This window comes from Drosophila miranda, chromosome 2 (assembly GCF_003369915.1).
Source record: "Drosophila miranda strain MSH22 chromosome 2, D.miranda_PacBio2.1, whole genome shotgun sequence".
NCBI classification, from domain to species: domain Eukaryota; kingdom Metazoa; phylum Arthropoda; class Insecta; order Diptera; family Drosophilidae; genus Drosophila; species Drosophila miranda.
In genome coordinates this window covers 31,512,816-31,538,328 of record NC_046675.1, presented here as the reverse complement: position 1 = coordinate 31,538,328, position 25,513 = coordinate 31,512,816, and the positions used below count along the sequence as shown (strand labels likewise).

Sequence of the window (25,513 nt, the reverse complement as noted above, 5' to 3'; positions counted from 1 at the left end):
TGTATGCATTGTAGTTAAAGATATATGTATGTATGTATGTATATATTTGTATATGGTTTGTGTGGTATGGTATTATGGCTACATATGTAGCTATATGTAGGTCGAAATATGCAGTAGATGCTCAATCATGGTGGTAAACACAGCTACGCCTTAAGTTACGACAATTCAATTCAACTGTACATTTATATATATGTTTTTTGCTTAGTTTTCGTTTTTTTGTTTCACGTTTTCACTGAAATGGTAAGAGCACAAATTGGATTCTAATATTATTGTATATGTTCCGTTTGTTAAACACTAGGCAAACAGCAACAACAACAACAGCAAATTCATGCAAAATAAAACAGTATAGAACTAGTAATCATTTCTTCCCTTCGGGCATGCTCGAAATCATATTTGTATCATTCGCAATCAAATATTCTGGGATTTGTCTGATCTTTATTGGTACTATGCATTTTTCATTATAGATAAGTATTTTATATTGTATTTATATAAAGAAATTATGTATTTAATCTTGTCCACGCGCCCTCGCACTAAGCCCCAAAAAAGGATTTCCTTTTCTTTTCCTCGTTTTGTGCCTTTGTACGTGTGCGTGTGTGTGTGTGTTTGTGTATTGTGTTTGTGGATCGTGGACCTTGTTTGGGTTCATCTCGAAAGCCTCAAGCTTTGCTTCAAAACTTTGTGCAACGCCAGCGTTTTTTTGAGATTTGTTGTTCGTGGTGGATTTTGGTTGTGTTCTTGACCAGGGGATTTGTATTTGTTTGTTCTGTATCTGTTTCTGTTTTCTCAGTAATTGCTTCCGTCTGGCGGCGGCGTTGTTAAGAACTCATCTTGTCGCTTGTGCTCGATTAGGGCTCGCACAGTGCCGCTGTCCGTGGGCAGATCGGATTTTCGCCTCAGCAATGGCTTCTCCTTGTTCCGTTCGCCGCGTATCTGTGAGTAACGGAAGTGGGGTAGGCCAAAATATATGTAAAGTGCCCGCTACAACAGGTACAGCATACGTGTTTCGCAACACGGACAAGTGACGACAAGTGATCCATCTCCATGAACAGCTTGAGCGCATTGTAAATGAGACCGTGTGTGGTCTTGTTCCAGTGCGTCTTGGAGTTGCGATTCAACGCTGGGAACATTATTGGCAGTATAACCGCCGAATTGTCCGCTATTAGGGACATAATGTACTCGTTGTTCCAATAATACAACGCCCGTTCGGCCACCTGAAAGTCCGGCGAGAAGACACACTTGGCTATCTGACGAAACAGCGGCACCATCACCTTCTGGAACTCGGCCGGCTCGATCACATCCAGCAGCTCTTCCACCTCATTCAAGAACATCACCTCCTTGGGACTGTGCGTCTTCGGCCAGAACTTAAGCAAACTTCTGCATGGGATGGGGACAATAAATCAATTTTAATGTGTTTTACATCTCATGCTCACGGCATGTTGTGCGGAAGTTGGGCTCAACACTCACTTGATGACCGCCTCGGACAAACTGGGATCCTTCTCGAGGAACTGCACCACACAGTAGGTCAACTGTGGATGATAGACCGAGAGGCTCTTGGCTTTGTGCAATGGCAGCAATACCTTAAGTAAAAATTGTTTATGCTTCTCTTTGAGCGGTAGAGCAAAACCAATGATAATGCTGCCCGATATCTCCAATAATTCGGCTATGCCATTATGATGTTCCGTCTCATAAATAAATCTAAATAAAACAAAAAAGACAATGGTTTAGAGAGGATTGGGATAGGATAGGATATACGGGGGGCGAATCACCTGTAAAAGACATTGTTGATCTGCTTTCTAATAAATGCTCTCAAACCCAAGAATTTTCGATAGATGCGATGTAAAACAGTCTTTAGGAAATCACGTTCACGTGGATACTCCGAATCGAATAAATCCAATAATTGTAATACAAATTGATGATCAATATAACGCTTAGCAATATTTGGTTGGAAATCCGGTGACTCCAAGAAACGCAAAAACAGCTCGTATACCAATTGAAGGTGTGGCCAAGACGACTCGAGCGTTGGCTCATCCTTTTCGGGATCAAATTCGGCACCATTCGGATTTGATGATGGCGGCAGTGTCCGGAATAGATTCACAGAAAACTACACAAAAATATATTTATTATGGAGAGGATAGAGTTTGGTATGGTATCCTAAATACTAACCATATTGATCGCCTCCGGATAGATAATTTCGGTAATGATGCCATTTTGGTTTGTGAGAAAATCGACCATCTCGTGCAGAGCCGCACGCTTCACCTCCTTGAATTTGAGGTCGCTCAGCGGCTCGGAGAAATCGAAAAGCGTGCAACATTGTCGTATCTTTTGGATGAAAAGCTCTTCCCGTTCACTGACGGCCGTCTCTGCGAAATCCATAATTAAATTTATTAAAATATTTTACGTTTTTGTTATATATGCTGCTCTATCTACACATTGAATAATAATGAAAAATATTATAATCCTACTAAAAACGTCAAAGAAATCAACAGCAAATCGATAAAAAAAAAAGTAAGGCAAGGCGAAACTCAAAATGTATCAAAAATTCAATGAAGATCAGATAAAGGATCAAATTCTATGGGCCACCAAACCGAATGGCCATGTCGACCAGGTAGATGTGGTAGGTGCTTCTATCACTTTATCTGCGTGCCGCATGGCCATTGGCTTGGAATTAGCTGGAGCTGGAGAGATAGCAACCTCGCAGTGCAGGCAGTGCCAAGGCAACCGAAGCAGTGGGCGGCGAATGAAACAGATTCCGATCGCGTGCACGTCCTGGACTGCCCGTCAGCTGTTGCAACGTTTGTGGGGATGTGAGGCCCTGATGATGATGATGTTGCGACGAATGACCAATAATTCCAGCCATTCCGCCACCGCCTGTGACATCACCATTCTGATGTATGCCCAGCGTAGTCGTTGGCAGAATAACAACTGCAGATGTGGATGTGGTTGTTGCTGTCGCTGTTGCTGGTGCTGTTCCACTGCCATTGCGCTGGCCAATGCCCAGGGAGATGCTTATGCCTCCCACCAGATTCTGTGCCACCGTTGGACGCAGCTCCTCGGCTGGCGGCACGGGCACCTCCTGGCCTTCGGCGGCAGCCGATGGCAGGGTCGAGGATGCTGCTGCCGCTGCTGCTGCTGCAGCACTATTTCCCACACTCTTGGTGGCATTCAATATGTTCTTAATGGCTGCGGCCGCACTTACGGGTGACTTGGAGGTAGATGAGGTAGCGATGGAATGAGAGTAGATTGATTTTTTTTAAACATTTTTTGTTTTGTGAATCAGATTCTGTTTGTGTCTGTGTGGGTGTGCAGAATATTTTTTTTTTTTTTTATATTCATATACTTATTTATTTGCTCTATAATATATACTATACAATTTATATTTAACTAAATTTAACGGACAAGAGTATGTTGGGACTAGGGGCCCCGCGGACTGCGGTACTGCCGCAAAGCATTGCTTCGCAGTGGCGTGGACACCTACTCCGTCTGCTCCTTCCGCCTTCTCTCCAAGGACCTAAGCGTTCGCATCACGCTAGAGGCGAACTCCGCGGCCGCTTCCCACACCTTCGGGTCTGCCAGCATCAGCGGCACCAGAGTCTCGGTGCTGACCCTAGACCCTGCTGCTGTCTCCAATGTCTGACGCTCGAGGTCAAACCTGTGGCAGTCGAAGAGGACGTGGCGAGCGTCCTCCTCTATGCCTGTGCCACACTCGGGGCACCAGTCCTCTGTCTCGTGGCCGAAGCGCTTGAGGTAGCCGCGGAAGCAGCCATGTCCGCTCAGTGCCTGGGTAAGGTAGAAATCCACCTGGCCGTGCTTCCTTTCAACCCAGCATGCTATGCTTGGGATGAGGGTGTGGGTCCATCGGCCTTTGGGTGAGTGGTCCCATCGAGTCTGCCATCTGTCTATGCTGGTCCTTCTGGCGGCGTCCTTAATTTCTGCTTTGGAGCGTACCTCGGCTGCACTGTCCGTCATGGCATCATGGATCTCCTTCCTCTCCCTTATCAGCTCCCTGAGCGGAACTTGCCCGGCAATGACTAACGCGGCTTCTTCGGAGATGGTCCGGAACGAGCACGCGATCCTAATGGCGCACAGTCTGTACGTTGCCTCCACTCCTCGCATGTAGCTCCTCACCTTCGCGGCTTCTGCCCACACCGGTGCGGCGTAGAGCATCTGCGACGTCACGACGCTCGTCAGCAGTTTCCTCTTTGCCTGCTTTGGCCCTCTGGTGTTTAGCAGCATCCTGGATAGCGCTCCCGCGGTCCCACCGGCCTTCGTGTGGACGTATTCCAGATGCTCTTTGAAGGACAGGCGCGTGTCGATGAGGACTCCAAGGTACTTGATGGACCTCTGCGATTTGATCGCGGTCCCACCAACCTGCACTCTGGCGGTCTCGACCACTTTACGGCTGGATATCAGGACCGCCTCCGTTTTTTGGGCCGCCAGCTCCAGCCCCGCGGCGGCTAGCCACGCCTTGACGGCTTGTATGGCGACGTTGGCAAGCTCCTCCACTGCGGCAAGTTCCTTCGCTACCGCCACTATTGCGACGTCGTCAGCGAAACCCACCAGGTTAGTGTTGGCTGGCATCGGGAGCCGTAGGACCCCGTCGTACATGGCGTTCCAGAGCAGAGGTCCCAAAACGGAGCCCTGCGGGACTCCGGCTGAGACTTCGTATGCCCTAGAGCCCTGACATGTGTCCATTGTCAGCACCCTATTGCTGAAATAGCTGCGCGCTATATTCAGTAGGTAGCCCGGGATGTTGAAGGACCTCAGTGCCTCCAGCGTCCGGGTCCAGTCGGCCGAGTTGAAGGCGTTCCTTATGTCCAGTGTCACCACCAGACAATAGGACTTGGTTCCGCCTCTCCACCTAGTCCCAGCAATGGCTTCCTCCGCCGTTTGTACGACCCTTAAGATGGCGTCCAGCGTCGACCTCCCTTTCCTGAACCCGTATTGGTTCTGGGAGAGACCGCCTGCTGCTTCGATGGCTGCGCTCAGCCTCGCACCGATCTCACCCTTTCGAAGACTTTTCCCATGGAGTCCAGAAGGCAGATGGGCCTGTAGGAATGGGTGTGCAGAATATGTGTGGATGTGTGTGTGTGTGTGTAATAACGGAGCGCTGCAAACCTTGCTGGCCGCAATTGAGCCGCCTGCATTATTGGTGGCAGATGATGAGGCAGATGATGAGGACGCGGACGATGCTGCTGAGGCGGCTGCTGTGGCCGCAGCTGCTGCTGCAGCCGATGTGGCCGCCGAGAAGTGTTGCGCCAATGTGGATACAAGCGAATTTCCACCACTGGCTGTGCTTCCTGCCGCTGCCGCTGCCGCTGCTGTTGTTGCTGTTGCTGGTGCCGTGTTCTTCGACATCCCTGCATTTGAGGACAGCGACAACGATGATGTGGAGGACTGTGAGCCAAACGGCGACGAGGCTATCAGAGCGGCGGCTGCTGAATTGGCTCCACCACCATAGGTGGCCGCTAAGGATGAGCACGAGGCCGAGGAATTGGCACCGGCCGAGGCCAACGAGGAAGAGGCCGCCTGCGAGAGCGAGGACAATGCCGATGCCGACGAATTGGAGCTGGTGGACGAGGACGATGGCGACGAGGATGTTGTGGTGGTTACTACTACAGCGGCTGCCTCTGGCGGCGACAGGGGCATCTTTCGACCCTCGAACTTGGCCTTCAGTTCCTCCACGCTGCTGAATTTGAATTTACTGCTACCCTGCGCAGACGATTCCAGCGACTGTTGGTCCTCCTCCTCGTCGTCGGCCAGCTGGTCTAGGCCGCTGTGGAACGATGGCGACTTGGGTAAGCGTATGCCCAAGGCATAATATCCAGCGGCTGGTGGCTGATCCTGTTGCTTCTGTTGTGGTTGCTCTTTGCTGGAGGAGGAAGCAGAAACAGATTGGGATGATTCCTCCTGCTGTTGCTGCTGCTGCTTCTGCTTGGGTCCGTTGAGGTTACCCGTCAGCAACATAGCACCGAATACCATTTCATTAGTGCCCCACAAATTCCAAATTTGATGCGTGTCCTGAACGAGATACCATACGAGAAGATGAACGTTAAGCTGCTGGGCACGGCCCTGGAGACAATTGGTTCCTATTGCAATTGGTTAATGGAGAATCCCACCTATATACCGGCGGCCATAGATCTGCTGGTGCGCGGCCTCAACTCGTCCATGTCGGCCCAGGCCACGCTCGGTCTGAAGGAGCTGTGTCGCGACTGTCAGCTGCAATTGAAGCCATACGCCGAGCCTCTGCTCAATGCGTGCCATGCCTCGCTCAACGCCGGGCGCATGAAGAACTCGGACTCGGTCCGGCTGATGTTTAGCATTGGCAAATTGATGAGCCTCTTGCCGCCCGATGGCATACCCAAGTACTTGGACATAATAGTCAGTCCATGCTTTGAGGAATTGCAGGCCATTTGCCAATCTGATGGGGTAAGTGCAACCAAAATCAACTGCCCCTGAAATGTATGATTACAAAAAGGTTTCTCATATTCGCATTCCTACAGAAAACTCCCACGGCACGGATTCGCACAATTTTCCGTCTCAACATGATCTCCACTCTGTTTTCTTCATTGAATACCGATTTGAGTGAAGAGGACATGGAAATACAGATTGTCCAGCCCGTTTTGTTGGTCATGCAAAGAACAATGCCAATTTTTAGGCGCATTGCCGAGATGTGGGTGGAGGAGCTAGATGTTTTAGAGGTATAAAGATTGGTTTAACCCATATGCTGGATGCACATGCTATAAACCATACTCGTTCTTAACTTATAGGCCGCCTGTAGCGCCATGAAGCATGCCATTATGAACATAAGAAGCAGCTTCCGACCCATGCTGCAGGATCTGTGCTACTTTATTGTGGCCAGCTTCCAGACACGCTGCTGTGCACCAACGCTAGAGATATCCAAGACAGTGCGTAATCTCTCTATCTCTCTATTGGAAATCATTTAATTTAATTTTCTCTTCCGCAGACTATTGTCATGTTTTACAGGGAAGAGGGCTGTAAGCCCTATATGCAAGAACTTCTGCGGGAGTTTATCAAGCACAGCTTCAAGCTATTTGAGAACACGCCACAGCAGAACTTCTCGAATATATCGGACACCATGGAGGCCTTCTTCGGCTGCCTGGCTCAGATTGTGAAGAAAATACCTCAGGCATTGGAAGACAAGACACTGGCCTACGATCGCCTCGTCTACTACGGCCAGCGTTGCATGACGCTGCCCGAAAGCGGTGCCATACGCTGCGGCATACAGTTCATGACACACTTTACGATTCAGTCGCGCAACCACGAACACATCACCGAGGTCGTGTTGAAAACTGGCGAACAGACCGTGTACTTCATCATGATGTGTGTGGGATATTTGACGCCACGCTCGCAGGTGGACAAGTTTGCCGATATCATATTGGCCCTTAACAAAAAGTATCCTGCGGAGCTGGCCATCTGGCTAAAGACCGTGATGTCCGTCCCCCATTTCCCCACACCGCTGTTAAACGATGCAGAAAAGTCGCGATATGTTTCTTTGATTATCAAGTGAGTGTGGCCTTAACATTGATGCAGCAAAGTGATTATAAACGACTTCTGCTTTACAGGGAAAAGGTGAACAAGCGGCTGCTGCAACAGCATCTGTCGGAGATGGCCATCAAGTTGCGCGGACTCACCGAAAAGTTCCAGTAAATATGGAAGCCTGAAGCTATTTAGAGGCCAACCAAATCGCGCACCTATGCTTTTCAAAACTGGATTCTAAATGTGTTTCTGTCCTGTGTCCCATGTATTTAGACTGTAATTTAGGCGACTCTGTAAATGTTCCTCGACTCCTTGTTGTTACCGCACCTCCCACACCCGCCACCGCCTTAGTTTTTAACATCTCCAAAAACTCTCGACAAGACAAACTTTTATTTATAATTTTACAAAAATTACATGCTTTCATTTACAATTTTTTCCATAGGGTGTATAACTCATTTATATTTATTGTTTGTTTTATATTTTTTTAAATTTTTTTTATACATAAATATTTTATTATTCTTAAAATTTAGAAAGTTTCGATTTTTCACCATTTCCTCGTGTATGAAAAAAATCTGCCTTTCAAGTTTTTATGAATCTTTAATCCCCAGTTTTTTTCTAGACCTTGCCATTATTATTATTGTTTTGCAACTTTTCCCCATATCGTGTATGTATCTATAATGCCAAAAAATATGTAAATACATCTCTTTATATATAATATATATATATATATATATATATATATATATATATATATATATATATATATGCGTATGTGTGTCTATAGCTAAACTGAAGCCTTTCGTTTTCTTGGCCTGTGTACAGCACTTGGTAGTGGTAGCAAAACTTTTTTTTGATCCAGCAGCTCCCTGCAACATGCAATCAATATCTTCTCATTTCATTAAGAATCATTTGAGAATGTCCAGCCGCTTTTTAGAGACAATGACTATTAAACCAAACAAATGGCTGACACGGATCCAGTATTATATATTTAGATTGATATATAGTATAGAAGTAGTAGCTACGACCAGCAATAGTCCAAGTCTGTTGTTGTTGTTGTTGATGAAGATGATGATGTTGATGTTGCGATGTGGATGATAATATAGAGGGTATTCACTGTGCCTGGGACGCTTAGAAATTGGCACAATCTTTGGGTGGCAGCTCTCCCGATCCTCCTTTTCTACACTCCTGCTCCGAGCATCCGGCGGTGTCACAGTAAATACCTCCCCCCAAAAAAGAAACTACACCAAATCTCTGGGCATTCCTGGGATCAATAGGAATACGATTATGGATACCCGTACCCCCACATATGTATATTTAAACATCTATATATATATATATATATATATATATATATATGTAATACATACAAAAATACACTCATTTACATACATATACATATATGATGTATGTATGTAACGCATCATTCTTTTTAGGCTTTCATTGTTTTAGGTGTGTGTGTTTATCGTACATGTATGTATGGATAGGTAAGCTGCTAATTGCTAGGCTACTCATATAAATCGCGTATATTATAAACTTTAGCTGTGGAGAGAGCAGAGCTATATGCGCCATGTATGCATTGTAGTTAAAGATATATGTATGTATGTATGTATATATTTGTATATGGTTTGTGTGGTATGGTATTATGGCTACATATGTAGCTATATGTAGGTCGAAATATGCAGTAGATGCTCAATCATGGTGGTAAACACAGCTACGCCTTAAGTTACGACAATTCAATTCAACTGTACATTTATATATATGTTTTTTGCTTAGTTTTCGTTTTTTTGTTTCACGTTTTCACTGAAATGGTAAGAGCACAAATTGGATTCTAATATTATTGTATATGTTCCGTTTGTTAAACACTAGGCAAACAGCAACAACAACAACAGCAAATTCATGCAAAATAAAACAGTATAGAACTAGTAATCATTTCTTCCCTTCGGGCATGCTCGAAATCATATTTGTATCATTCGAAATCAAATATTCTGGGATTTGTCTGATCTTTATTGGTACTATGCATTTTTCATTATAGATAAGTATTTTATATTGTATTTATATAAAGAAATTATGTATTTAATCTTGTCCACGCGCCCTCGCACTAAGCCCCAAGCGTGTGTATGGTTGTGTTTCTAGTGTGTTAGAGCGTAGGCACAGTGGTTCAATCCGGTATGGTAGTTGAATATTAAAATGGTTTCCATTTCAGTTCAGAAGTATTTGAATGCTTGATATTTATACAAATGTTGGTTTGAATATGGAACTACACTTCGCTAAATATTTATGTATATTTTTCCCGCCCAATTTCGATGAGTTTCTGAACCACTGTGCGTACATATGTTTGCTCAGAATTAAAGCCGTATAGACAGAGCGAGAGAGGAGAGTGAGAAGAGTATTTGTTGTGCTTATGAATTCGAGTTTAAAGACAGTGAGAGAACCAATAAGAGATAATAAATAAATAGACAAAAGTTAAAGATATACAAATATGTATTTTGTTTTTTTTTTGTTTGTTTGTTGTTTAAATGACATGAGTGTGATTAATTTTAACAGACATTCGTTCGATTAGAATTAGAGTTAAATTAGAGTAGGTGTTCGCTGGGCACAGCTCACAGCAGACGCCATGGATCAGATCACACATTGGCGGGATTAGTAGTTGTTTAGTGTGGTTAGTGTGGCAAGTGCCTGTCTCACCTCTCGGGGCTCCTGCAGCGACGACTGTTTCTGTGGTGGTAGCGGCGGCGGTGGCTGGCGCGACTGCTGCAGTAGCTGATCGTACGTTAGATCATTCTCATTGTTTTGATCGTACAGATTTTGACTATCGGTTAGCTGCTGCTGCTGCTGCTGCTGCTGCTGCTGCAGGCGGCTGTTATTGAAATAGCTCGACCTGGACCACCCTGGTTTGGTCCTGGCCAGGCTCTCCACCTGCTGCCAAAGCTCCTCCCGGTGCGACAGCTTCTCCCGCTCCCTGTCGAAAGACAACAACAATGATATGATTAGATATACAATATTAGGAGGTGTAGTAGTGTGCTGTCCGTACATCTGCTTATCTTGCTTGTAGTTCTTGCTGCACTCGTCGAACAACCGCTGATCCATCTCCATGAACAGCTTGAGCGCATTGTAAATGAGACCGTGTATGGTCTTGTTCCAGTGCGTCTTGGAGTTGCGATTCAACGCTGGGAACATTATTGGCAGTATAACCGCCGAATTGTCCGCTATTAGGGACATAATGTACTCGTTGTTCCAATAATACAACGCCCGTTCGGCCACCTGAAAGTGCGGCGAGGAGACACACTTGGCTATCTGACGAAACAGCGGCACCATCACCTTCTGGAACTCGGCCGGCTCGATCACATCCAGCAGCTCTTCCACCTCATTCAAGAACATCACCTCCTTGGGACTGTGCGTCTTCGGCCAGAACTTAAGCAAACTTCTGCATGGGATGGGGACAATAAATCAATTTTAATGTGTTTTACATCTCATGCTCACGGCATGTTGTGCGGAAGTTGGGCTCAACACTCACTTGATGACCGCCTCGGACAAACTGGGATCCTTCTCGAGGAACTGCACCACACAGTAGGTCAACTGTGGATGATAGACCGAGAGGCTCTTGGCTTTGTGCAATGGCAGCAATACCTTAAGTAAAAATTGTTTATGCTTCTCTTTGAGCGGTAGAGCAAAACCAATGATAATGCTGCCCGATATCTCCAATAATTCGGCTATGCCATTATGATGTTCCGTCTCATAAATAAATCTAAATAAAACAAAAAACAGAATGGTTTAGAGAGGATTGGGATAGGATAGGATATACGGGGGGCGAATCACCTGTAAAAGACATTGTTGATCTGCTTTCTAATAAATGCTCTCAAACCCAAGAATTTTCGATAGATGCGATGTAAAACAGTCGATAGGAAATCACGTTCACGTGGATCCTCCGAATCGAATAAATCCAATAATTGTAATACAAATTGATGATCAATATAACGCTTAGCAATATTTGGTTGGAAATCCGGTGACTCCAAGAAACGCAAAAACAGCTCGTATACCAATTGAAGGTGTGGCCAAGACGACTCGAGCGTTGGCTCATCCTTTTCGGGATCAAATTCGGCACCATTCGGATTTGATGATGGCGGCAGTGTCCGGAATAGATTCACAGAAAACTACACAAAAATATATTTATTATGGAGAGGATAGAGTTTGGTATGGTATCCTAAATACTAACCATATTGATCGCCTCCGGATAGATAATTTCGGTAATGATGCCATTTTGGTTTGTGAGAAAATCGACCATCTCGTGCAGAGCCGCACGCTTCACCTCCTTGAATTTGAGGTCGCTCAGCGGCTCGGAGAAATCGAAAAGCGTGCAACATTGTCGTATCTTTTGGATGAAAAGCTCTTCCCGTTCACTGGCGGCCGTCTCTGCGAAATCCATAATAAAATTTATTAAAATATTTTACGTTTTTGTTATATATGCTGCTCTATCTACACATTGAATAATAATGAAAAATATTATAATCCTACGAAAAACGTCAAAGAAATCGATAAAAAAAAAAGTAAGGCAAGGCGAAACTCAAAATGTATCAAAAATTCAATGAAGATCAGATAAAGGATCAAATTCTATGGGCCACCAAACCGAATGGCCATGTCGACCAGGTAGATGTGGTAGGTGCTTCTATCACTTTATCTGCGTGCCGCATGGCCATTGGCTTGGAATTAGCTGGAGCTGGAGAGATAGCAACCTCGCAGTGCAGGCAGTGCCAAGGCAACCGAAGCAGTGGGCGGCGAATGAAACAGATTCCGATCGCGTGCACGTCCTGGACTGCCCGTCAGCTGTTGCAACGTTTGTGGGGATGTGAGGCCCTGATGATGATGATGTTGCGACGAATGACCAATAATTCCAGCCATTCCACCACCGCCTGTGACATCACCATTCTGATGTATGCCCAGCGTAGTCGTTGGCAGAATAACAACTGCAGATGTGGATGTGGTTGTTGCTGTCGCTGTTGCTGTCACTGTTGCTGTCACTGTTGCTGGTGCTGTTCCACTGCCATTGCGCTGGCCAATGCCCAGGGAGATGCTTATGCCTCCCACCAGATTCTGTGCCACCGTTGGACGCAGCTCCTCGGCTGGCGGCAAGGGCACCTCCTGGCCTTCGGCGGCAGCCGATGGCAGGGTCGAGGATGCTGCTGCCGCTGCTGCTGCTGCAGCACTATTTTCCACACTCTTGGTGGCATTCAATATGTTCTTAATGGCTGCGGCCGCACTCACGGGTGACTTGGAGGTAGATGAGATAGCGATGAAATGAGAGTAGATTGATTTTTTTTTAACATTTTTTGTTTTGTGAATCAGATTCTGTTTGTGTCTGTGTGGGTGTGCAGAATATTTTTTTTTTTTTTTATATTCATATACTTATTTATTTGCTCTATAATATATACTATACAATTTATATTTAACTAAATTTAACGGACAAGAGTATGTTGGGACTAGGGGCCCCGCGGACTGCGGTACTGCCGCAAAGCATTGCTTCGCAGTGGCGTGGACACCTACTCCGTCTGCTCCTTCCGCCTTCTCTCCAAGGACCTAAGCGTTCGCATCACGCTAGAGGCGAACTCCGCGGCCGCTTCCCACACCTTCGGGTCTGCCAGCATCAGCGGCACCAGAGTCTCGGTGCTGACCCTAGACCCTGCTGCTGTCTCCAATGTCTGACGCTCGAGGTCAAACCTGTGGCAGTCGAAGAGGACGTGGCGAGCGTCCTCCTCTATGCCTGTGCCACACTCGGGGCACCAGTCCTCTGTCTCGTGGCCGAAGCGCTTGAGGTAGCCGCGGAAGCAGCCATGTCCGCTCAGTGCCTGGGTAAGGTAGAAATCCACCTGGCCGTGCTTCCTTTCAACCCAGCATGCTATGCTTGGGATGAGGGTGTGGGTCCATCGGCCTTTGGGTGAGTGGTCCCATCGAGTCTGCCATCTGTCTATGCTGGTCCTTCTGGCGGCGTCCTTAATTTCTGCTTTGGAGCGTACCTCGGCTGCACTGTCCGTCATAGCATCATGGATCTCCTTCCTCTCCCTTATCAGCTCCCTGAGCGGAACTTGCCCGGCAATGACTAACGCGGCTTCTTCTGAGATGGTCCGGAACGAGCACGCGATCCTAATGGCGCACAGTCTGTACGTTGCCTCCACTCCTCGCATGTAGCTCCTCACCTTCGCGGCTTCTGCCCACACCGGTGCGGCGTAGAGCATCTGCGACGTCACGACGTTCGTCAGCAGTTTCCTCTTTGCCTGCTTTGGCCCTCTGGTGTTTAGCAGCACCCTGGATAGCGCTCCCGCGGTCCCACCGGCCTTCGTGTGGACGTATTCCAGATGCTCTTTGAAGGACAGGCGCGTGTCGATGAGGACTCCAAGGTACTTGATGGACCTCTGCGATTCGATCGCGGTCCCACCAACCTGCACTCTGGCGGTCTCGACCACTTTACGGCTGGATATCAGGACCGCCTCCGTTTTTTGGGCCACGCTCCAGCCACGCGGCGGCTAGCCACGCCTCGACGGCTTGTATGGCGACGTTGGCAAGCTCCTCCACTGCGGCAAGTTCCTTCGCTACCGCCACTATTGCGACGTCGTCAGCGAAACCCACCAGGTTAGTGTTGGCTGGCATCGGGAGCCGTAGCCTAGAGCCCTGACATGTGTCCATTGTCAGCACCCTATTGCTGAAATAGCTGCGCGCTATATTCAGTAGGTAGCCCGGGATGTTGAAGGACCTCAGTGCCTCCAGCGTCCGGGTCCAGTCGGCCGAGTTGAAGGCGTTCCTTATGTCCAGTGTCACCACCAGACAATAGGACTTGGTTCCGCCTCTCCACCTAGTCCCAGCAATGGCTTCCTCCGCCGTTTGTACGACCCTCAAGATGGCGTCCAGCGTCGACCTCCCTTTCCTGAACCCGTATTGGTTCTGGGAGAGACCGCCTGCTGCTTCGATGGCTGCGCTCAGCCTCGCACCGATCACCCTTTCGAAGACTTTTCCCATGGAGTCCAGAAGGCAGATGGGCCTGTAGGAATGGGTGTGCAGAATATGTCTCTTAATTTTATTAAATTTTATAAGCCTGGGACTTAACTAAAGCTAGACAGGGAGCTGTATTGAGTTGGAGAGACCGGCAAGAAGTTCCGGGTCTCTGCGGGACGGCCGCGAAGCATTGCTTCGCAGGGACCATGGTTCCTCCTAGCCACTCTCGTTCCTTCGGCGCTCGCACCTACGCAGCTCCTTCATGGCGCCGGCTGCAAAGTTGCTCCAGGCCGACCATACCATGGGGTCTTCCACAATCTTCTCGATCAGGTTGTTCGGCGTGATCTGCCCGCCGGCGGCTCGCCACAACTCCTCCCTAATAAGTGAGAAGCGCCCACATTGAAAAATGATGTGCTCAGCGTCTTCAGTGGCGTCGCCGCGCCACGAGCAGTTCGGCGAGTTCTCGTGGCCGAACCTCCAAAGGTAATGGCTGAAGCAGCCGTGTCCGCTCAGAAGCTGTGTGGAATGGAAATTGACCACACCGTGTCGCCTGCCGATCCAATATCGGACATCCGGAATCAGGCGGTGTGTCCACCGTCCTTTATCAGAGCCGTCCCAGCGGCTTTGCCATGCTCTGAGGCTTCCTTCACGGGCCTGCTTGCGCGTGTCTCTCCTTGCCGCGCCGGCCCGGATGGCCTCGGCCACGGCCCTCTCCTCAAGCACCAGAAGGTCAATTGGAAGGACACCCGCCAGGACTAGGGCAGCGTCGTCGGATATGGTCCGAAAGCCGCAGCAGATCCGGAGCGCGCAGAGGCGATGAGTGGCTTTTACGCCCCTAGCGTAGCTGGCAACTTTAATTCCATCCGCCCATACGTCTGCTGCGTAGGTCATGGCTGAGCGGACTACACTGGTCAGCAGAATCCTCCTCTTCTGCTTCGGGCCACGGGTGTTCAGCAGTATTCGGAACAGCGCCCGACTCGTGTTTGCCGCTTTCTCCTGGACGTAGCTTAGGTGTTCACGGAAACTGAGCCTGGTGTCGATCATCACGCCCAGATACCGAATGGCTCGTTTCGACGATAGTCTCTGGTCGCCAACCCTGATGTGAGCGGTCTCCACAGTCGAACGGGTGCTCACCAATACTGCCTCGGTTTTATGAGCGGCTATCTCTAGTCCCGCAGAGCGGAGCCAGTCTGCAATCAGCTGGATTGCGGTGTCACAATTTGCTTCGACAACGTCCAGGTGCTTGGCCACCACCGTCAGGGCGACATCATCTGCGTAGCAGGTTAGCTGACATCCGCCTGGAAGAGCTAATCTCATGACTCCATCGTAGGCAATGTTCCATAATAGGGGACCCATCACTGATCCTTGGGGAACTCCTGCCGTTATGCCGTGAGTCTGCGCGCCGGCCTCCGTATTATACTCCAGCAGTCTCCCCGCGAAGTAGCTCCTTACGATTGCCTGAAGGTATTGGGGTACACCGCGCCGGTTAAGTGAGTCCAGGATGCACTCCCACTTCACCGTATTGAAGGCGTTCCTGATGTCTAGGGTGACAATCAGGCAGTATTCCTTCTTGCCGCCCTTCCATCGAGTTCCCTCCACTGCCTTGGAGGCTATGTCAACTACCCTGCCTATGGCGTCCACCGTTGACCTCCCACTCCTGAAGCCGTATTGGTTTGGTGAAAGTCCCCCAGCATCCTCGACGGCGTTGTCTAGTCTTCTACGGATTATCTGTTCCAGAGTCTTCCCCAGCGGGTCGATTAAGCAAATCGGTCGAAACGAGGAGGGATCGTCCGGCGGCTTTCCTGGCTTTGGCAAGATCACCAGGTGTTGCAACTTCCACTGCGGCGGAAATAGTCCTTCCCGCAGGCACTGCGTGAATGCTTTAGCAAACTCGTGCGGGTTGTATGCCATCGCCAGTTTTACCGCACGGTTGGGGATTCCATCAGGGCCTGGAGCCTTCTTGGCCTTTAAGCTTTGGGCCAGGGCGACGATTTCGTCCTCCGTGACCGGTTCGACCGAGTATGCAGGCTGGTGTGCGACGGCACTGCTGGCAAGACCGTGAGCCCCGGATGGGAACAATGCCTCAACAATCGTCCGCAACTGGTCTGGGTCAGACGGCGACCCCGCGTTGCTGCCATGAATTCGCTTCATTACCGTCTTGTAGGCACGTCCCCACGGATCCTTCTCGGCTGAGTCGCAAAGCTGCAGGAAGCACTCCCTCTTGCTCTCCTTGATGGCGTTCTTTAGGGCTTTTCTAGCTCCGCAGTACTCCGCCTGTAGCCTTGGCCAGCTAGTGCCACTCCTTCTGCGAGCCCGTTGATATCGCCTTCTAGCTGACAGGCAAGTGCGTCTGGCCTCCTGGATCTCGTCATTCCACTAATAGGTCGGCGATTGCTTACCCTTGAATGGCCTCTTGCGACTCATACTGGCATCGCATGCGAGCAGTAGGGACTCCAGAAGCTGGTTGACCATCTGTTGAGCTGAGCCTCCGACCTCCATATTCCTCAGCGCCTCCAAGAACCTTGGAATCCGCATTGATTCGGGATTGTAGGCTGCTCTCCGGCTTGTCTGCGTTGCCCTGGTCAGTCTGCAACCACCTTCTCCGCCTATCGAGAACACCACTGCCTCGTGGTCGCTGGCCGTATAGTGGTTCCCCAGGCGCCAGGTGGACAGAGGGGAAAGGCTGCTAGAGGCGAATGTAAGGTCGATGACTGACCCAGAGCCACCCCTGTTGAAGGTATTCGCGGTCCCCTGATTCAACAATGCTACGTCCAACGCAGCGAAGGCCTCAAGCAGTGCGTGTCCCTTGTATATGGCGTCCGAGCTGCTGCTTCTGGAGATGTCACTGCCCCACTCCTGGGCCCAAGCATTGAAGTCGCCAGCAATCACATTTGGTTTGTGGTGCCTGGCGTCGTCGGCCAATTCGTCCATCGCCGCAGCGAAGCTATGACGGCTCAAGCTTGGGGGGAGATAGCAGCTGTAAATCCATAAGTTCCCCAGTTTTGCCCTGACGAAATGTCGGAACTCAGCGCACACTGAGGGCCGCAGAGGAGGCTTACCGCAAGCCCATATTGCTGCTTTTCCTGAGGAGCTTTGGACCCAGAATCCATCCTCGGGGGAAATGTATGGTTCGCTAATTATTGCAACGTCCGATCTCATTTCACGCACCGACTGAGAGAGCAGATCTGTGGCAGCCTCGCAATGGTTTAGGTTTATTTGGTAAAACCTAACCATGTCCAGCGTTTTGACTTGCCTTCTCTTTGGGTGCCATGGGGCACCTGTGGCTACCAGCTACGTGTGAGTGGGGCTTGCCCTTTCCGACACAAAGGAAGCATTTTGCCTCATTGTGGCAGTCGCTTATCTTGTGCACCTCAGACCCACAGCGGAAGCACCACCCGCTTCTGTCTACAGAGCTTTTGCAATTAAGTGCAACGTGGCCGATCTCAAGGCACCTGAAGCACTTTAACGGCAGATTTCGCTCCCGTATGCGGCAGACGGACCATGCCACTTTAACCTTACCAACGGATAGCGCCTTCGTCGCAAGGGTCGCCGGCAGGCAAATAATAGCCCGCTGGGTACCACCAAAGCCTGGGCGCAAACTCTTAATGGCGTCCACATCGAGTGTAATCCCCATTTGCTCGCTGAAGGCCTTCCTCACGTCCTCCGAGGTAGCCATCTCATCCAAGTCGAGCATCTCTAGCCTCGTCTGCTGGGTGAGTGCTCGCGCCTCCGCCTTGCCTCCTAGGACAGTGCCTATGTCCTCGCGAAGCAGCTGCGCGGTCTCCTTCGAGGCGTCTTTGAGCTCCAATAGAAGAGCACCTTTGGCTGTTCGCTTCACTCTGCTCACACTCTCGCCGACCTTCTTCATCTTCTCGCTCTGGTTGCGGGTGACGAGGTTAAGGATCTCCGCGTAAGTCATTTCCCCTTTTGGCTCGATGATAATAACATCCGGACGGGGACTTGGCTTCCGGGCGTGCGCTCTGCTCTTAACCTTCTCCCATTCACCTTCGGTAGGTGCAGCTGATTCGGTCTTCCTTGCCGGTTGTTCGCGGGACTGCAACGTGGGATGGCCACTCATATTGTTTCTCCGCTTCGGCGAGCTCCTCGTCGGCTTGTCCAGCTTCCTTTTCGGCGCATCGTGTTGAGGGGAGCACTGCGTCTCCTGATCACGCCGCTCCACCCTCTCCTTCCTCTGAAACTTTGCGTCGAAGCTGTGAAGCGCGGACTTTTGCATCCTCACCACGTTCTGCGCCAACTCTTTCATCTCCTTGTTGAGATAACGGGCGTCCCTCAGCATCTTCGACAATTCCGTCGACTTTTCTACCAGCGAAGCCAGGATCGACCGCAGATCTCCGTCGGCCTTTGGTCCTGTACCGCTTTTGTCTGTGGAAGCACTGCTGAAGTCAAAGGGATTGACAGGGACTTCTGCTGGTGCAGACACAGTCAGTGCTGGCAGCACTCTAAGGGGCGCCTTAAGTGGAGTTCCGGTACCAAGGCTTAGCTGGGCCGGCTTCTCAACTGCCTGCTCCCTGGGCCAAATGCCTCGGGGCGTCTGCCACTGTGGTGGGGAACGCTGCAGGCTAGTTCTCCTCTCAAAGACCCGCTTTTCCTCCTCCTCCATTCTTCCTGTTTGTAACTGCCAAATACTCGATTTTGAAATTAGAAATTTAAAATTTAAAATTTGTGCAGAATATGTGTGGATGTGTGTGTGTGTGTGTAATAACGGAGCGCTGCAAACCTTGCTGGCCGCAATTGAGCCGCCTGCATTATTGGTGGCAGATGATGAGGCAGATGATGAGGACGCGGACGATGCTGCTGAGGCGGCTGCTGTGGCCGCAGCTGCTGCTGCAGCCGATGTGGCCGCCGAGAAGTGTTGCGCCAATATGGATACAAGCGAATTTCCACCACTGGCTGTGCTTCCTGCCGCTGCCGCTGCCGCTGCCGCTGCTGTTGTTGCTGTTGCTGGTGCCGTGTTCTTCGACATCCCTGCATTTGAGGACAGCGACAACGATGATGTGGAGGACTGTGAGCCAAACGGCGACGAGGCTATCAGAGCGGCGGCTGCTGAATTGGCTCCACCACCATAGGTGGCCGCTGAGGATGAGCACGAGGCCGAGGAATTGGCAGCGGCCGAGGCCAACGAGGAAGAGGCCGCCTGCGAGAGCGAGGACAATGCCGATGCCGACGAATTGGAGCTGGTGGACGAGGACGATGGCGACGAGGATGTTGTGGTGGTTACTACTACTGCGGCTGCCTCTGGCGGCGACAGGGGCATCTTTCGACACTCGAACTTGGCCTTCAGTTCCTCCACGCTGCTGAATTTGAATTTACTGCTACCCTGCGCAGACGATTCCAGCGACTGTTGGTCCTCCTCCTCGTCGTCGGCCAGCTGGTCTAGGCCGCTGTGGAACGATGGCGACTTGGGTAAGCGTATGCCCAAGGCATAATATCCAGCGGCTGGTGGCTGATCCTGTTGCTTCTGTTGTGGTTGCTCTTTGCTGGAGGAGGAAGCAGAAACAGATTGGGATGATTCCTCCTGCTGTTGCTGCTGCTGCTTCTGCTTGGGTCCGTTGAGGTTACCCGTCAGCAACATAGCACCGAATACCATTTCATTAGTGCCCCACAAATTCCAAATTTGATGCGTGTCCTGAACGAGATACCATACGAGAAGATGAACGTTAAGCTGCTGGGCACGGCCCTGGAGACAATTGGTTCCTATTGCAATTGGTTAATGGAGAATCCCACCTATATACCGGCGGCCATAGATCTGCTGGTGCGCGGCCTCAACTCGTCCATGTCGGCCCAGGCCACGCTCGGTCTGAAGGAGCTGTGTCGCGACTGTCAGCTGCAATTGAAGCCATACGCCGAGCCTCTGCTCAATGCGTGCCATGCCTCGCTCAACGCCGGGCGCATGAAGAACTCGGACTCGGTCCGGCTGATGTTTAGCATTGGCAAATTGATGAGCCTCTTGCCGCCCGATGGCATACCCAAGTACTTGGACATAATAGTCAGTCCATGCTTTGAGGAATTGCAGGCCATTTGCCAATCTGATGGGGTAAGTGCAACCAAAATCAACTGCCCCTGAAATGTATGATTACAAAAAGGTTTCTCATATTCGCATTCCTACAGAAAACTCCCACGGCACGGATTCGCACAATTTTCCGTCTCAACATGATCTCCACTCTGTTTTCTTCATTGAATACCGATTTGAGTGAACAGGACAAGGAAATACAGATTGTCCAGCCCGTTTTGTTGGTCATGCAAAGAACAATGCCAATTTTTAGGCGCATTGCCGAGATGTGGGTGGAGGAGCTAGATGTTTTAGAGGTATAAAGATTGGTTTAACCCATATGCTGGATGCACATGCTATAAACCATACTCGTTCTTAACTTATAGGCCGCCTGTAGCGCCATGAAGCATGCCATTATGAACCTAAGAAGCAGCTTCCGACCCATGCTGCAGGATCTGTGCTACTTTATTGTGGCCAGCTTCCAGACACGCTGCTGTGCACCAACGCTAGAGATATCCAAGACAGTGCGTAATCTCTCTATCTCTCTATTGGAAATCATTTAATTTAATTTTCTCTTCCGCAGACTATTGTCATGTTTTACAGGGAAGAGGGCTGTAAGCCCTATATGCAAGAACTTCTGCGGGAGTTTATCAAGCACAGCTTCAAGCTATTTGAGAACACGCCACAGCAGAACTTCTCGAATATATCGGACACCATGGAGGCCTTCTTCGGCTGCCTGGCTCAGATTGTGAAGAAAATACCTCAGGCATTGGAAGACAAGACACTGGCCTACGATCGCCTCGTCTACTACGGCCAGCGCTGCATGACGCTGCCCGAAAGCGGTGCCATACGCTGCGGCATACAGTTCATGACACACTTTACGATTCAGTCGCGCAACCACGAACACATCACCGAGGTCGTGTTGAAAACTGGCGAACAGACCGTGTACTTCATCATGATGTGTGTGGGATATTTGACGCCACGCTCGCAGGTGGACAAGTTTGCCGATATCATATTGGCCCTTAACAAAAAGTATCCTGCGGAGCTGGCCATCTGGCTAAAGACCGTGATGTCCGTCCCCCATTTCCCCACACCGCTGTTAAACGATGCAGAAAAGTCGCGATATGTTTCTTTGATTATCAAGTGAGTGTGGCCTTAACATTGATGCAGCAAAGTGATTATAAACGACTTCTGCTTTACAGGGAAAAGGTGAACAAGCGGCTGCTGCAACAGCATCTGTCGGAGATGGCCATCAAGTTGCGCGGACTCACCGAAAAGTTCCAGTAAATGTGGAAGCCTGAAGCTATTTAGAGGCCAACCAAATCGCGCACCTTTGCTTTTCAAAACTGGATTCTAAATGTGTTTCTGTCCTGTGTCCCATGTATTTAGACTGTAATTTAGGCGACTCTGTAAATGTTCCTCGACCTTAAGTTGTTGTTACCGCACCTCCCACACCCGCCACCGCCTTAGTTTTTAACATCTCCAAAAACTCTCGACAAGACAAACTTTTATTTATAATTTTACAAAAATTACATGCTTTCATTTACAATTTTTTCCATAGGGTGTATAACTCATTTATATATATATATATATATATATTATATATAAAGAGATGTATTTACATATTTTTTGGCATTATAGATACATAAACAATAAGCTAACAATATGCGTATGTGTGTCTATAGCTAAACTGAAGCCTTTCGTTTTCTTGGCCTGTGTACAGCACTTGGTAGTGGTAGCAAAACTTTTTTTTGATCCAGCAGCTCCCTGCAACATGCAATCAATATCTTCTCATTTCATTAAGAATCATTTGAGAATGTCCATCCGCTTTTTAGAGACAATGACTATTAAACCAAACAAATGGCTGACACGGATCCAGTATTATATATTTAGATTGATATATAGTATAGAAGTAGTAGCTACGACCAGCAATAGTCCAAGTCTGTTGTTGTTGTTGTTGTTGATGAAGATGATGATGTTGATGTTGCGATGTGGATGATAATATAGAGGGTATTCACTGTGCCTGGGACGCTTAGAAATTGGCACAATCTTTGGGTGGCAGCTCTCCCGATCCTCCTTTTCTACACTCCTGCTCCGAGCATCCGGCGGTGTCACAGTAAATACCTCCCCCCAAAAAAGAAACTACACCAAATCTCTGGGCATTCCTGGGATCAATAGGAATACGATTATGGATACCCGTACCCCCACATATGTATATTTAAACATATATATATATATATATATATATATATATATATATGTAATACATACAAAAATACACTCATTTACATACATATACATATATGATGTATGTATGTAACGCATCATTCTTTTTAGGCTTTCATTGTTTTAGGTGTGTGTGTTTATCGTACATGTATGTATGGATAGGTAAGCTGCTAATTGCTAGGCTACTCATATAAATCGCGTATATTATAAACTTTAGCTGTGGAGAGAGCAGAGCTATATGCGCCATGTATGCATTGTAGTTAAAGATATATGTATGTATGTATATATTTGTATATGGTTTGTGTGGTATGGTATTATGGCTACATATGTAGCTATATGTAGGTCGAAATATGCGGTAGATGCTCAATCATGGTGGTAAACACAGCTACGCCTTAAGTTACGACAATTCAATTCAACTGTACATTTATATATATGTTTTTTGTTTAGTTTTCGTTTTTTTGTTTCACGTTTTCACTGAAATGGTAAGAGCACAAATTGGATTCTAATATTATTGTATATGTTCCGTTTGTTAAACACTAGGCAAACAGCAACAACAACAACAGCAAATTCATGCAAAATAAAACAGTATAGAACTAGTAATCATTTCTTCCCTTCGGGCATGCTCGAAATCATATTTGTATCATTCGCAATCAAATATTCTGGAATTTGTCTGATCTTTATTGTGTAGCAAGGTAATAATTAGTGAGGCATTCAACTAGTATTTAAAATAGCATACAGCGCGCATTGGTATTTACCGCACCATCGATACACTCGGTGGGAAATACCAATAGTGAGATATCGGATAAGAAACATCGAGAAGAGAGTGAGGGCACTTTGTAAATGGCGATTGTGAGAGACGGACGCGCAGCTAATAAAAAAGAGTTACATTAAATCACCGGGTTTGTGTTTTTATACCTATACCGTTCACTCACGCACCGATATTGGTCACTACAATTCCCGGGTTAGACGGCCTACAATTTCAGAAGTGGGATACGATCAATCGCCGCCAGTGAAAAATAGCGAAAATTTTTATTATCTCGTCCGTCGAAGACGCCATCGCTGAAAAAAAACATGTCGGACTTGGTCGGCACGGAGGAGTTCTCGGCCGCCCAGCTGCGCGAATGGCTGGAGTACCTCAATCTACCAAAAGGTGGAAGCAAAGCTGCCATGGCAGCGAGACTTAACGAAATACCAGTAGAGCTGCGGGGACAGGGACCACCGGCAGCCGAAACATGCGAGAACGAGAGGGAAGATGAGGCGGCCGCAGATCAAGACTCGACGAAGAGCGAACGCAAAGAGAAGAACGAAAAAGCACCGCAAGCGCCTGGGCACAACAACAACCATGGCGAATATCGAGCAGAGGTTGAAATGTTAAAACTGCAAATCGAGCTGCTGAAGCTGCAGAGCGAGAGGGAGAAGGAAGGGAGAGGAGAGAACACAACACCAGCCGCCAGCAATGACGCTGGCGTCATGTTGCTAAATGCCGCCAAAGACATGTTGCCAACATATCATGGCAACATTTCTGGAAACAACGATGACGTCACAACTTGGATCGCGCAGTTTAAGGCCGTCGCAAAAGTGAACAAACTGAAGGATGAGAAGCTACTAATGCTGCTAATGTCGAAGCTTAAGGACAAAGCATTGGTGTGGCTGCATTCGAGTCCGGAGCACATGTCGCTGCCAATCGATCAATTGTTGAACGTCATGGAAGACACTTTCCATCCCAAGGAAAGCAAACTGTTGCTCCGTCGCAAGTTCGAGTCCCGTTCATGGGCACGTGGCGAGGAGTTCTCGATGTACTTCAACGCCAAAGTGTCGCTGGCATCCCGCATAGTCATTGACGACGAGGAGTTTATTGACGGAGTCATCGAAGGTATCCCAGATGTAGGCCTGCGTAGGCAAGCCCACATGCAGTGCTTTGGCGCTCCATATCAACTACTCAAGGCGTTCGAGAAGATCATGCTGCCAAAGAAGTACGGTTCAACTGAAGGGGCAAACACTGGAGCCTCGCCAACACCCATTCGCTGCTACAACTGCAACTCTTTGGGCCACGTGGCAGGGGAGTGCCGCAAGCCCAAGCGCGAAAGAGGAGCGTGCTACGGATGCGGCAGCATGAGTCACCAGGTGTCACACTGTGACGAAAAGAAGTACAAGGTACATAACGATTATATATACAAATTTAATATATACATTAGCAATTACAATAACAAATGCTTGTCCTTAAATTGCCTCATCGACTCAGGGAGCCCAATAAGTTTTATGAAGTTATCGTGTCTAGAGCACCAGTCGGAAAATAACCTAAATAAAGTGGAAGAGCGCTCACGATTAAGTTCGAACGAAATCAAAGAAGATGATTTAAGTTTATATAAGTTTAACAAAGACAAGAAAAACAGAGAAATTGAATTTATTTTGAATAAAAATGCGGATTACGCTTATGTTGGACTAAATAATAGCAAACTTAACATCTTTGGTAAAATACCCAGTTTTGTAATTATTAACAAAAATCGAATCAACTTTGAATTACTAGTAGTGGCAGACGAGTCGATGGGCTATGAGGCTGTGTTAGGTAGGGATTTTATGAATTTATGCAAATTTAAAATTGTAAGTGACATTTGCAAGGAGAAGGAGAGTGAGACAAAAAACGAGTGTGAAATAAAAAATGAGTGTTTAGAAAAAAATGAGTGTTTAGAAGAAAATGAGTGTTTAGGAGAAAATGAGTGTTTAGAAGAAAATGAGTGTTTAGGAGAAAATGAGTGTTTAGGAGAAAATGAGTGTTTAGAAAAAAATGAGTGGAAAATA

The 25,513-nt window shown here is 48.2% G+C and overlaps 5 protein-coding genes across 7 annotated transcripts; 3 read left to right on the top strand and 2 right to left on the bottom strand.

The window, feature by feature from the left end:
• Positions 1-413: 413 nt before the first annotated feature.
• LOC117187159 (serine/threonine-protein phosphatase 2A 56 kDa regulatory subunit delta isoform-like) lies at positions 414-20,086 on the bottom strand. 3 transcript variants are annotated; one of them, XM_033389243.1, is made up of 8 exons: positions 19,217-20,086; positions 12,228-12,762; positions 11,711-11,907; positions 11,314-11,648; positions 11,012-11,242; positions 10,529-10,921; positions 10,183-10,456; positions 414-930 (listed from the first exon to the last, which is right to left on the bottom strand). In XM_033389243.1, the coding sequence occupies exons 1-8, from the start codon at positions 20,084-20,086 to the stop codon at positions 784-786; spliced, it is 2,982 nt and encodes a 993-aa protein (XP_033245134.1). In that variant the 3' UTR covers positions 414-783. The 3 variants fall into 3 exon arrangements, with proteins under 3 accessions (XP_033245134.1, XP_033245136.1, XP_033245135.1); XM_033389244.1 differs by lacking the exon at positions 414-930 and adding an exon at positions 9,280-9,297; XM_033389245.1 differs by lacking the exons at positions 12,228-12,762; positions 19,217-20,086 and having other exon boundaries at positions 10,529-10,918; positions 11,711-11,876.
• Positions 936-5,979, bottom strand: LOC117187431 (serine/threonine-protein phosphatase 2A 56 kDa regulatory subunit delta isoform-like; the record flags this gene model as incomplete). Its single annotated transcript, XM_033390091.1, has 6 exons — positions 5,116-5,979; positions 2,692-3,202; positions 2,164-2,360; positions 1,767-2,101; positions 1,465-1,695; positions 936-1,374 (listed from the first exon to the last, which is right to left on the bottom strand). Coding segments are annotated over exons 1-6 (2,577 nt in total), but the record flags the coding sequence as incomplete, so codon positions are not given.
• Positions 5,981-7,925, top strand: LOC117187167 (importin-13-like). The gene is made up of 5 exons (XM_033389260.1): positions 5,981-6,426; positions 6,501-6,698; positions 6,768-6,905; positions 6,965-7,524; positions 7,584-7,925. The coding sequence occupies exons 1-5, from the start codon at positions 6,010-6,012 to the stop codon at positions 7,666-7,668; spliced, it is 1,398 nt and encodes a 465-aa protein (XP_033245151.1). The 5' UTR covers positions 5,981-6,009; the 3' UTR covers positions 7,669-7,925.
• A 1-nt stretch (position 20,087) lies between the features above and the next one.
• Positions 20,088-22,035, top strand: LOC117187166 (importin-13-like). The gene is made up of 5 exons (XM_033389259.1): positions 20,088-20,533; positions 20,608-20,805; positions 20,875-21,012; positions 21,072-21,631; positions 21,691-22,035. Exons 1-5 carry the CDS (start codon positions 20,117-20,119, stop codon positions 21,773-21,775), a joined length of 1,398 nt encoding a protein of 465 aa, XP_033245150.1. The 5' UTR covers positions 20,088-20,116; the 3' UTR covers positions 21,776-22,035.
• Positions 22,036-23,574: 1,539 nt separating this feature from the next.
• LOC117187169 lies at positions 23,575-25,171 on the top strand. Its single transcript, XM_033389264.1, has 2 exons — positions 23,575-24,868; positions 24,939-25,171. The coding sequence occupies exons 1-2, from the start codon at positions 23,786-23,788 to the stop codon at positions 24,966-24,968; spliced, it is 1,113 nt and encodes a 370-aa protein (XP_033245155.1). The 5' UTR covers positions 23,575-23,785; the 3' UTR covers positions 24,969-25,171.
• Positions 25,172-25,513: the final 342 nt, after the last annotated feature.